Here is a 13,315-nt window from a genome sequence, read left to right on the forward strand (position 1 = left end):
TGTTAATTTAGAATGAACTGCTACACCCGGTAGCATGGCTATCCATTGAGGTCATCATCCAGGCATCTTTTAGATGGTCTTCTCTTGATGACCTGCCTTGGAATGAATTTCTAAGGGCAGCTCTAATAGTTTTCTTTCCCAGTCCGGGGTTCCAGTAGACTTCACCAGTCTGTCGCAAATCTGTGTACTGTGGTGCATTATGGGAAGTATCCTGTGCATAAGGCAGTGTGACGTGTCCTGTTCCACATTAGGTTGTCTTATGCAAAGCTGCCAAGTTTTGCTTGAGGTCTGAATTTCCTAACAGTTTACCTTGGTTTCAGATCTAGGTTGGAAGCGTGAGGCTGAAATCAGGGCATTCAGAGCAGGGTCTGGATTTCCCCAGGGTTCAGGGGTGGCACTGTCAGGGCTTTGGCTCTCATGTCATCCGTGCGGGCGCATCTCTAGTCATGCAATGCATCGGAGCGATAAGATCAGGTGACGGAATGTGTGCCTCATGCTGAAGTCCTCTGATGTTGACTAGACAAGTTCTCTTGAAGTTGGCACATTGAAGTTACTTGGGCTGACTTAGCATAAGAAGTTTTCCAACTCTCTGTGTGGGATAGTGAGGAACTCAAACTACATAATTTTTCCAGGAATTTGAGCCCTTTTCTTCCAGGAAGGCAGGGAGCCACCTACTTTTGTTATTCTCTGGGAACTGTTTTGCTAGCTTCTGGTTACACAGATTGAACACAGAAGCTGCGTCTACACGTGCACGCTACTTCGAAGTAGCGGCAGTAACTTCGAAATAGCGCCCGTCACGTCTACACGTGTTGGGCGCTATTTCGAAGTTGAAATCGACGTTAGGCGGCGAGACGTCGAAGTCGCTAACCCCATGAGGGGATGGGAATAGCGCCCTACTTCGACGTTCAACATCGAAGTAGGGACGTGTAGATGATCCGCGTCCCGCAACATCAAAATAGCGGGGTCCTCCATGGCGGCCATCAGCTGGGGGGTTGAGAGATACTCTCTCTCCAGCCCTTGCGGGGCTCTGTGGTCACCGTGGGCAGCAGCCCTTAGCCCAGGGCTTCTGGCTGCTGCTGCTGCAGCTGGGGGTCCGTGCTGCATATACAGGGTCTGCAACTAGTTGTTGGCTCTGTGTATCTTGCACTGTTTAATGAAAGTGTGTCTGGGAGGGGCCCTTTAAGGGAGCGACTTGCTGTTGAGTCCGCCCCGTGACCCTGTCTGCAGCTGTGCCTGGCTCCCTTATTTCGATGTGTGCTACTTTGGCGTGTAGACGTTCCCTCGCTGTGCCTATTTCGATGTTGGGCTGAGCAACGTCGAAGTTGAACATCGACGTTGCCAGCCCTGGAGGACGTGTAGACGTTATTCATCGAAATAGCCTATTTCGATGTCGCAACATCGAAATAAGCTATTTCGAAGTTGGGTGCACGTGTAGACGTAGCCAGAGAGCCCCAGTGCCACGTCCCACTGTATTTTGTATTTGCTGTCTTGCTGAGCTGTTACTGAAATCCTTGCTTCATGTTTTGATGATCTGTTAGAACAGGGGTGAGCAAACTTTTTACGTAGGGCCCCGCTTTTGATCCGTGCAATTAGCAGCCCCCCCCCCAACCTGTCTAATATCATTCAATCCGATGGAATTTTTGGTTATGTTCATATGTAAAAGAAAACCATTTTGGCCCATGTAAGAAAATAAGTCTGTAGAATGTGAAAGCTTTATTAATTGGGCTGTAAATGTGAATATACATATATAAAAAACAGTGAAATATTTCAATGTTTTTAATGAGATGGCTGAACCTGAGACACAGCAGCTGATTGTACCGCACCCACCTAATGAAATTTCATGCCCCCCCACTTTGCACACCGGTGTGTTAGAAGAGTTCTACAGGATTAAGTAGAAATGGGCACTGTCTTCAGAGAACTGCCCAAGTGGTGTGTATAATCACAGGCTGTGGATGGCAAGAGCGGGAAAGGGGAAAATAGTAACAGAGAGGGAGCCGTGCTAGTCTATACACTATCAAAACAAAAAGCAGTCAAGTAGCACTTTAAAGACTAGCAAAATAGTTTATTAGGTGAGCTTTCGTGGGACAGACCCACTTCTTCAGACCATAGCCAGACCAGAACAGACTCAATATTTAATAGTTATTCATGTATTCACGAGAACCAAGATGAGTTGAAAGAAGGACTTTCTCCGGGCGAGAGAGGAGAGAGCTCCCTTCAAACACATTGTCCCATGAGACTCATTAAAGGTTCATCAATTACAGTGAGCAACAATTCAGTCAAAAGTCTTCGTAATCCAACCTTTGGATGGCAGACAATAACAGCTTTCCCCTCTGCTGTTGAGTTTTCCTGACACCAGCAGTGATAAGTGGGGTGGGAGGAGAGATTGTAACTGGGAGGGCAGACCTCTAGAGTCAGTGGCAGGGCGGGGGAAAGGGAAAAGCCAGATGGTCTCTGCCTGGGGAGTAGGAGAGCTCTCCATCTCAAGCCTGAGATGCAGTCTGCATTAATGAGGTGATGGCACGGTGGTCAGCTTTGAAGGCTGGTCAGCTTTGAAGGGAATGCTGGCCTTACTCTCAGGTGTAGGGAGAAGTGGGCAGATATGGGAGGAAGGGAGGACAGATGGAGGCTGAGAGATGCTGGCAAGTAGAGGTCATCTCCCACTATAGAAATAGTGTGGAAGAAAGTGCTAATGATTGCTTGGAAAACGAGCAGGTTTGCAATTCACCCACTTATTGAACATTACAGTGTGGTCTAGTGGTTAGAGGATGGGACTGGGAGCCAGGACTGGGTTCTGTTTCTGCAACTGAAGGTTCCTGGGTAGTTTTCTTTTTTTGGAAGGAGGGAGTAATCACAGATGCACAGGAACCTGAGGTGCCAGGGGTAGGGAAGAGGGGTGCTGCCACACCCTCCTCTTGAAGTGGTTTCTATCACATACAGGATTTACAGTTTGCTTCAATGGCTCTCAGTCCCCTGGCTAGTTATCTAACTTCTTTCTCCATCTCAGTTTTTGATCTGTAAAATGGGAATAAGGATTCTTATCTCACAGAGGCCTTGTGAGACTGCATTCAATGACTCCTAGGGACCTGGAGATCATGGGAATCAAACTGTGGATTTTTGAAAACAGCTCTTTAGGTTTTAATTTGATGGTGAATCAAAGACCAGAGCGGTAGCTACTGTTTGCACTTTTTCAGGTATGCTGGAGGTCGGCTGCCCTTGCCTTAGCCGTGACTGCTCCTCAGTTAGAAACCTTAAGGCCATGTCTACACTAGCCCCAAACTTCGAAATGGCCATGCAAATGGCCATTTCGAAGTATACTAATGAAGCGCTGAAATACATATTCAGCGCCTCATTAGCATGCAGGCGGCCGCAGCACTTCGAAATTGACGCGCCTCGCTGCTGCGTGGCTCGTTCAGACGGGGCTCCTTTTCGAAAGGACCCCGCCTACTTCAAAGTCCCCTTATTCCTATCTGCTCATAGGAATAAGGGGACTTTGAAGTAGCCGGGGTCCTTTCGAAAAGGAGCCCCGTCTGGACGAGCCGTGCGGCGGCAAGCCACATCAATTTCGAAGTGCCGCAGCCGCCCGCATGCTAATGAGGCGCTGAATATGTATTTCAACGCTCCATTAGTAAACTTCAAAATGGCCATTTGCATGGCAATTTCAAAGTTTTTGGCTAGTGTAGGTGTAGCCCTTGTGTCCCTGGCTTAGGTCTTGGCAGACTAGGCCATGCTGCATCACTTCAAAGGGAAAGGGGAGGATGGTAAAAGGACTGGCATTAAAAATAAATAAATACTTCATAATAGAAGCCATAGCATTTGGAGCCAATACTGTAGTGTTGCTGCAGCATTCATGCCTATTGCTGGGGAAAACTGTTTGACTTTCTATTTTTCCTCAGCTTGGATAAGCCCTGAGTGCTTCCCCCGTGTTGCCCTGAGGCAATGGATGAGAGAAAAATTGAGACGCTGCAGCCTGTTTAGTTCTTGGCCTCTCTGCTGAGTTTTGTGGTAAGAGACCCTGGCTCACAAGGAGCTGGACTGAGACCCACCACGCAAAGGCCATCAAGTGATAACTACTGTCACCTGGACTAGACGTAAACCAGCCATGTCCGGGTCAAAGGCTGTCACTCCCCTGAGCAGTTCTTGATGGACTGTATGGGTGTGAGCACTTCATAATGGTAGAAGGGGAGAAGAATTGTGACAGCCCTGAGGAGCAGGGAGATGCAAAGTAGCTCGTGCTCAAGCACACGACATTGTCCACTCCTCTGTCATTGATTCGATCCTAAACGCCTCGTCCTTGTCTTGCCTTGACTCAAGCAGTCGGGTACCTGATGGAGAGAAGCAGGACTTGCAGCCCCTGGGATTGGACTAATGCTGTTTTCTCCATTCCCTACCTGCTGGCTCTTGGCTAGGAAAAGGCTCTTCCCACTGCTGCCAGGCTGAGGCCTGTGCCCTTGAGCTGATGGGTGTGGAGGGAGGAGAGTTGTTGTTACTCAGCCAAGCCAGTGGAAGGAGTTAAAGCAGAGCAAGCAATGGGGCAGCAGTCCGGGAGGTGGGCTAAGGGAGTCACAAGCTCTTCTCAAGGCAGCAGCAGTGTGATGGGCTCAGCAGCCCTTTGAAGCTACTCCGCTGTTCATTATTAAATAATGCATCTTGATTGATTGGCTTGAAAAGTGCTGTGTTGTGGGGTCAGGCTGCTCAAGTTATAGTTTTCTGGTGAGATTGATGATTCTCAAAGGTCGAATCCAGAAAGCAATTCCCTGGCAAAACTGAGCCTTTGGACGAGGTAACTTTTGTGCTGGGGATAGAGCCAGGCAGCGCGAAAGAGCTGACCAGGGCCTGGGGGGAGGAGCGCAGTAGGCTGTCTCTGCTCTTTATTTAATTTTCCTTGTTTACTCTGATTAGCGAGCGAGATCCCTCTCGGGGAAGCACGGTGCCCAGTCATGGCTACGTGCTCTGACAGCCAGAGAGAGTGAAGCATTTCCTGGCTGATCTTGGAAGCCATGCCCTGGAGATGGGACAGGCGATGGGCTGCAGGACCACTGCCCCGGCGCTGAGAGACGTCCCAAGTGCTGATCTGGGAGCTGGTGCTTGGTTTAGCTGCTATGCATTGTGGGAAATGAGCTCTGTATGCACATATACCCACTTTCAGAGGAGACCCTTACGTCCCTCTCCTAGTAGGATGATCAGGCAGGGCTGCCAAGATCTGGTAGGGATTCAGCAGCAGCTTTCTGTGGTGAGAGCTGCCCAGGCTGTCCCTAGGGAGTTAAGGCCATGCCTGAATAACCCTTGTTCACCACTGTTGCTGCCTGGGGAAAGCGTATGATGGGGAACAGTCTCCTGGCTCAGGGAAGACCTTGCAGGACAAAGAGGCTGTCACATTTCACACCTGATCTGACTCAGCTGCCTTGTCCTTAGCCTTGTATATCTATGAGTGACTGTAAAAGGTACCAGAGGCCTATGCCCTGTAATGGCTTCCAGTCACTTTCTCAGGTGGTAGCTGAATGCAGGGCTGAACAGATGAGCTGTAACACCTTCCTCCTCTTCTTTTAGGGCTTGTGATCTGACAGTCTCAAAGCAGCTGGCAAATACGAATTATTTAAGCATTATTCACACTGTATTCGGAAGCCTTAGATACGTTTTGCAGATGAGGCAAAAAGATGAAGTAACTTGCCTAGGGTAACAACCTGAGTCTGTGGCAGAGCCAGGAACAGACCCAAGAGCTTTGTTTCCCAGGCCTTTGCTTAGCACTCCAGGTTTGAGCTAAGGAGGGGCTCTTTGTGGTCCTCTATTGGACTGAAACATTCATGTGGTACCCAACAGATCTTGGGTACCACCTGCGATAGGCCCATATACTTTCTAGTCATGCTGTAAGCTTCCATCTTGTCTCTATCCCTTGGCCTGGAGCTAAGAGTTCTGCAGAGGGGAGAGGGCCACCTGTGACAGTCTCGCCTTGGGGGCATCAGGAATCCACGTCTCCTCTGAAGGGAAAATGAGACTAGGAATGTATGGCCTTGCCAGTGGAGTGTCAGCAGAGGAGAGAAGGAGCTAGAAGTCAACCTTTGTGGTCCAGGCTTCTGAGCTGCCTACGTGTCTACAGCATCCCTGTGTTTGTACATTGGCTTTTGCATGGTGGATGCCAAGGTCGAATCATGAACTTTCCTGTCCCCTTATGCAAAGAGTGAGTAGTGCTGTGCCTTTGCTTTGACCTGTTTTTACCAGCTATTTTGCTGACTCCCCCGCTTCTTCCTTTGTTAATTTTATAGCGAGAGAAGGAGCCAGCGCTCCATGGATGCTAAATAATTCACAGAGTCAGGCTCCATGCATCGGCGTGCTGGTCATTGCCTATTCAACGGGGTTAAGACATCAGGGCAGGCACTTCTCGCAGTCAGAGGCACAAGGAAGAAGCCATCAGAGCTGAGACTAAGGGACTTTATTTTTTTTTTTTAAAGTAAGTGTTAGCTTACGCTACTTCTCCTTCTCAGATGTGTTGATTTACAAGCTGTTCCCAGCGTTTTTGAGTTCTAAGGCTTTTAACTCTTTCAGCTGTTACCTGCCATGGCCAGCCTGGGGTAACTCAGGCACCGTGTTTTTCGTAGCTGCTGCTTGTGAGAGGAGATTTGCTCCCTGGTGGAGTGTGTATTTCCTTTCTTTCCAGAGTCAGAGATGAGCAAGGACTGTACAAGGCAGTGGTGGGATGTTGTGCCCAGTTTCTGCATGGCATGCGAGTAAAAGTTTGCTCAGGGAAACAAAAATAACTTCTAAGTGAAATCTTCCAGCCATGCACAAATGGGATCACAGCAAGGGCAGATTCAGAAGGTTAGAAACATGTCTTTGGGGCTCTCTGGAGATAAATGGTGAAGAAACTTTCTGCTCCTGGAATATTCTCCACAAGAGGTTGTGATTTTGCTGCAGAAGCGGTATAAGGCAGGTGAACAGGGCCAGGTTGATAGCATTGACATTCTCTGTTTATTCCCAGAATACATACAGCACAGTAAGCGGGCAGGCATGATTCATCTATGCAACTGGTCTGATTCTGCACGGCCATGTACCTTCAGGTAATTTACACCTGTGAAAACTGGGTACTGCCCAATCAGATTTCTTTACTCACATTCATGGGAGGTTACATTTCTAAATTGTCTTTGCGCAGATATACAGGGGACCCTTGTGATTTGCAGAATCGCTCTTTGCAATTTCTCCTATTTGTGGATCTCTCTCATCCCCAAGCCCCTCCCCTTCCTGCCACCATCGGGTCCTACCCCCACTGCCACTGCAACACATCCACCAGCCTCAGCAGGGCAGGAACATGACAAGGGTCCTATTGTGGGATGGCAGTGGTTGTCCAGCTCACCCACCTCACGCACTCACCACGGCAGCCAAGAACTATGGGGAACTCACCGTAACGTCCAGCAGCTGCAGGAAAACGGAGCACTTGCTCTGCTCCTCCCCGGTCCAGTATTCGCGGATTTTGCCATTTGCGGTGGAGTCAGGAACGTGTCCGTGGCGAACGGCGAGGGTTTCCTGTAAATCAACGGTGCCCAATAGAGGAATTCAAAGCGCGCTGCACTAGTGGGTGTCATCGTTCCATATGCACCACATTATATTATATAAAGCTTCATAGAGCCAGGCACTCCCAGTCCCTGTCCCGCTGCTCTAAGTAAATGCCCTCCTCCTCCCCCAGAGCCAGGCACCCCAGCCTCCCCATTCTAATTCAATGCCGGCGACACACCGGAGCCGCTGCCAGGGCTGCCACATGCTTCTCCCACCAAGAGTTGGGGCACGTGCGTGGAGCGGGTGGACAACACTCTCCGCATGCAGCTCTCAGGAGGTGCTGCATTTCAAGGCTCCAAGAGCCACATAGAGCCACATGGCTGGCCACTCCTGTATTCACCACGACATACTGTCCTATTCGCCGCATGTGGCGAATGTATTGGACACCCCCTGCTGTAAATGATTATACAATGTGCAGGAACATAAAGAATCAGACACATTTCAGCTCAGCACTAATCAAATGGAACCACTGCTAGGACCTGCAAGCAGAAAGGCTCAGTTTCTGTGGCCTGTGGCCCTTGTGGGCTGACGCTAAGCCTGCAAGCCCTGAGTTCAAACCTGACTCTGACTTTATAGGGCAGTGGTCAGCAAACTTTTTGAGGCAGAGTGCTGAAATTTGACCATTTGGCCGCTAGGTACGGGCCAAGTGCCGGTGACATTTTTTAAAGTCACTAATAGTCCTGCTTACAACAGATTCATGATTGAGTAAGTGAATTTACCATGTAAGTGATGGTTGGGAGCATTAGCTTGGCTTCTGTTTATCTCTAGGCAGCAGGGCTTTGAGCAAGCTCCCAGCTGCATGGAAGAGGAGGGGCGGGGCTGAGCTCCTGCCTCACATGCTGATGAAAATCGGCTCCCATGCCAGCCGTGCCAGGGGTTGCTGATCCCTGTTATAGGGGTTACCTTGCCCCTCTTCTTCAGAGTCCTTATGTACATGTACAGTGAGGGTATTTAATGGCTCCCAGTCTTGCAGCAGTTCATTAAAAGTTTAGTCATTAATATTTGCAAAGTGCTTAGTGCTTTTTTTCATGCTTTGGTTTTCTCTGGCCGCTTTCAGACAGGGAGCAAGTTACTGAGACTTTTTTTTTTTTTTCATTAAAAATGAGATTTGTCTGCTAGGGACTCACTGTATTCATTTCCCACAGGGCACCAAGTAGCCAGTCACAGCTTTCACTCCTCGCTGATCAGGCTTGCAGCTGGTGATCTAATGGCAGAAGGGTCTGTAGCCTATCATTACGCCGCCCGCTGGGAGAAAGGCTCTCCCTTGTAACAATGCTTGGGGACTGAGGGTCGTCTCTCATTAGTGTAAACATGAGTCAGTCCTCTGAAATCCTGTGTCTGAGGCTCCATGATAATGCAGAAGAATAAAAACAGGGAGTCTTAACATCAGTGTTCCAGCCTGGGACGTACCCATGAAACTGGTGGGGCTGAGTGGTGGTTTGGATTGATGTGGAGGGTCTAGTAATGCTGTGAGTGCAGGCGACTGGGCTTGGTGACCTCTCAAGATCCTTTCCAGTTCTATGATATTGATGTGTGTGTGTGTGTGTGTGTCTTGGCTCACAGGTGAAAGGCATTTGCTGATCTCCACCTAGGACTTGGTGATTGTCAGCTTCACACAGTAGTAAATGAGGGTGACCATTTTTGCCCCCATTTTACTGAGAAGAAAAGAGGGGCGCACTGTTAGATTTTAAGGTCAGAATTTTTCAAATCTGGTTGCTTAACTCAGGCCCCGACCCCTGCTTTCGGCATGGAAGAAACAGTGGTCTGAGTCTCCTGTCTCCGCAGACCTTGGTCTCACCCATCTAGGTTGTGCTGTGTCCTACTAGCATGTATGAACAGGCATGCACCTGACCTATTGCAGTCATGTGGGGAGAGCGGGTGAAAATCCACCCTAAACAGCTGAATGAATCCTCATAACCCAAATGCCAGACAATAGGAACACAGGTGAGTGCTATGAAACCCTCGTCTGAACTGCTTTAAGGGAGTCCCCTAGCCTGGATCTGCTTCTGTATGTTCGCCTACATGGAGTGGCCAGTTCATCTGGGAGCAGGTGGGTGACCAACTGTCCTGGGAACAGAACAGTGGCCATACCAGGCAGATTAAAAGTCTATATAGCCCGCTATCCTGTCTTCTGACTGTGGCCAATGCCAGGTGCTTCGGGGGGGAACGACGAGAACAGATAATCATTGAGTGAGCCCATCCCCTCTCACCTGTTCCCTGATTCTGGCAAACACAGGCTAGGGCAGGCCTGTCAATGAGGGAGGGGACAGTTGCCCTGGGCCCCCACATTTTAAAGTATTGTACAGGTTGAACCTCTCTAATCCAGAACTCTCTCGTCTACAACATCCATAATTCGGCATCATTTTAGTTAGCTGGACAACCACTTATCGTGGGTGTAGCCACACTTCCTGTGGTCCTATAAGGTTTCTTTACAGCCACCAGTCCTGGCTGTCAGAGTTCTATGCCATTATTTAATGCTAATTTAGCCCTAAATGTCTTCTGGGAGCTCTGTAAGCTGGAGATGTTTTAATAATGTGCTACACAATATTGACCTCCTATGGTCCAGCAAATTCTCTCGTTTGGCACCGTTCAAGTCCCAAGGATGCCAGACAAGAGCAGCTCAAACTGTACTTTGGCAGCAGTGCTTGCTGGAGCTCTGTGGTTGCAAGGGAGCAGTCTGGGTGGCACTGAGGGCCGAACGCCTTAGGCCCTGCCCCACAGGCCCTTGGCCCCACCCTATCCAGGGTGCCGAGCAGGGCCCTCATGTCCTGGGGCCCACGGTGGCTGTCAGTGCCACTGGGCGAGGGATACCATTCCTGCCCATCCTGGCAAACAGTCCTTGATAGACCTAACCTCCCTGAATATATCTACTTCTTTGTTGAACCCTTTTATAGATTTGGCCTTCACAACACCCTCTGGCGAGGAGTTCCACAGGTTGACTGCCCTGCGTAACTTTCTCTTTCTTTCTCCTTGTCCTCCTCCAGGTGTAAATGCAACCTCCATGCCAACCTGTGCTCCTTTAAGGAGGGCAGCCTGCAATGTGAGTGCGAACACAACACCACCGGCCAGGACTGTGGCAAGTGCAAGAAGAACTTTCGCACCCGGTCGTGGCGGGCTGGCTCCTACCTGCCTCTCCCCAATGGATCCCCTAACGCATGTAAGTTACTGTAGTGCACTGAGCCCCAACCCGGGCACTCTGCACGACTCCTGGTGGGACACACAGACAGAGTCATCAGTTCAGGGTGTCCCCACCTGCAGTCAGTGCCCAGGAGTGCAGGGTTTGGCTTTGCAGCAGAGGTGAACACTTCTGAGATGCTCAGGGTGCATAGGAATAGACTGCCAGCTGGAGGGGTGGAAGAAGAACCTGATGACTAGTTGTAGCGAAGTGGCTGGACTGAGTGGGTATGGGGGTACAGGCAGGTATCCTGGCTCACTGATGGAAAGGTGCAGGTCCCTGGTTTTGGATAGGCATTTTACTCTGACTTGCTCTATGTCCAGGCCTGCTGATGGGAGGGTGAGGGAAGCAGGGGAACTATCCCAAGGCCTGGCAATTCAAAAGGACCCCGGACTCCTGGCTGATAGAGCAGTAGTGGCAGCAGAGGCCCAGGCATGGCGAGCTCTGGGCAGTGCTGAGAGCTGCCTGGAGTAGGGGTTGTATGTTCTGGGCAACGCTAGGGGTGCTTGGGGGAGGGTAGCCCAGCCCTGCCCCTTCAGCCAAGCCCCTGCCCCTTCAGGGGCATGGAGCTGCCCCCCCATGCCTTGGTCAGGGGTTCAGTGAGGCTGGCAATCCCAGTCTGCCTCCCTTAAAAGTCAGGTCAGGTGGCTGCAGGAGCGTTTCCCTTCCATTCCACATCCCTCACCATTTCTCTAGTTCCCCTCCCTTTTCTCACTGTCTCCATCCCCAGTTCCCTTCCCTCCCTTTCACATCTGCCCCTCGTTCTTCCTTCCCTCTATTTCCTCCTCCCCTCAGCTCCCTCCGGCAGATTTACACACCTGCCAACCACCGGAGCAGAAGCAGTTCTCCCAGCTCCTGTCGCCCCAGCAGTCCGAGCGTTTTCACTGCTGCCCACCTCTTTATGACGCCTACGTCTTGCTCTTGACTCTAACATCTCGATTAAATGTGACTTTTAACCCCTTAAGTGGTCCGCAGACATTTTCTACCTCTGACCACTGTTCCCTATACTCTGAGCACTTGGGTGGCTGCCCAGGAGATTCAGGTGCCACCCAGCTGATGCACAGGGCAGCATGAGTTTCTATTGGTGGGGCACATCTGCACATGCCTTATTGCTCATGGGCAGTGTTCCTGCAACTTCTCTCTATCCAGGGTGGAATAAATTTTATGTGCACTAACAAGTAAATTAGAGGCGACTTCTTCCCACCACATTCTCCCCTCTCCCCACCCCCTTTCCTAGCTTGTTCCAACCTGAAAAAATCCCCACCCCAATACAACACCCTTCAGTGCACAATCATGGCTCTGAAGAACAGGAGGATAGAGGGGACTGTTGGATGCCCTATTTATTCTCAGCTGGAAGCCATTCCTAAGTCTCCATGTCCCTCAGCACAGCCACTGTCCCATGGAATTCATTGCTGCGTTCATGTTGTGGTACCTGCCCGCAGTAAAACAGCCACACGTCAAGGCTGTAAGCCCCCATCACCACCACAGCACAGGACTGTTGGTGGAGCAGGACCTCCAACAAAGTCCAGTCGTGAGGGTTATGTCCAGTTTGCATCAGCAGGCTTGTTCAAGTGTCACCGAGCAGCAGTAACATCACCAGCCTTTTAAGTAGCAGCCTTGAGCATTACCAAAGAGAATCCTTCTTCCTCTCCTGCTCCATTTCTGAAAGATTTATGTGCTTTAAGCTGATCAAAGCTGAAGCGCAGGCTCTGAAGGCCCTGACAGGATTGTTTCGTGTGTGCCAGAGATGGTAGATGAGCTGGTTCTTTGAAAGGGAACAAGCTTGTCAGCTCCCACCAAATGCCTCTGTTCCTTCAAAGGTGCCTGGGAGAGTTTTTTGGTGTTGACAGGGACAATGACATATTCTTCTCTTTCCCTTCCTTCCATTCCATTTGCCTCTCCACACTGCTCAGTTCCCTCTTCCTTTTCTCACCTTTTCCATCCCCACCTTCCTTCCTTTGCTTTCACATCTGTCCCTTGTTCTTCCTTCCCTATATCTCCTCCTCCCTTGGGCAGATTTGCACACCTGCCAACCTCTGGAGCAGAAGCAATTCTCCCATATCTTGTCTCACCAGCAGTCGGAGCATTTTCATTGCTGGCCCCTTTATTTATGGTTGGGGAAACCTGACTTCTAGGTCGGGGTGGCCAACCAGTAAGAGACAAAGCTACGCTGAGAGAGAGTGCAAAGAGCCATGTATTATATGTTTATTTTTATCTATCTAGATAGATATTTTTATCTATCCATATAATCAAATACATGGCAGAGCCAGGCATCCCCACACCCCCGCTCTGGGTTTCCTACCCCTCCCCCAGAACCAGGCAACCCCAGTTCCTGCCCCCGTTCTAACTGAGTGCCCTCCCCCACCTCCAGAGTCAATCACCCCCAGCCCCTCCTCGCTGTAACTTGATGCCAGCAACTCACCATTACTGCTGCTGCCCCAGAGCCGCCGCCATGTGCTTCTCCCACCAAGTGGTGAGGCCGTGTGCGCAGAGCAGAAGGCAGCACTCCCCGTGTGTGGATCTGAGGAGGAGCTGCACTTAAGGGCTCAAAGAGCTGCCATACGGCTCGAGAGCTGTGGGTTGGCCACCCCTGTC

At 50.3% G+C, this 13,315-nt stretch overlaps 1 protein-coding gene across 3 annotated transcripts in view; it reads left to right on the top strand.

Annotated features, from left to right (window-relative positions):
• The window catches only part of NTNG2 (netrin G2), an 85,772-nt gene that overhangs the window by 47,995 nt on the left and 24,462 nt on the right, over nucleotides 1–13,315 (top strand). For all 3 annotated transcript variants that reach the window (XM_075015618.1, XM_075015621.1, XM_075015620.1), the window contains exon 4: nucleotides 10,530–10,702. In XM_075015618.1, coding sequence (XP_074871719.1) covers nucleotides 10,530–10,702 — 173 coding nt within the window. The remainder of the gene's footprint in view (nucleotides 1–10,529; nucleotides 10,703–13,315) is intronic.

The sequence above is a fragment of the Carettochelys insculpta genome, chromosome 21 (genome assembly GCF_033958435.1).
Source record: "Carettochelys insculpta isolate YL-2023 chromosome 21, ASM3395843v1, whole genome shotgun sequence".
Classification (NCBI taxonomy): domain Eukaryota; kingdom Metazoa; phylum Chordata; order Testudines; family Carettochelyidae; genus Carettochelys; species Carettochelys insculpta.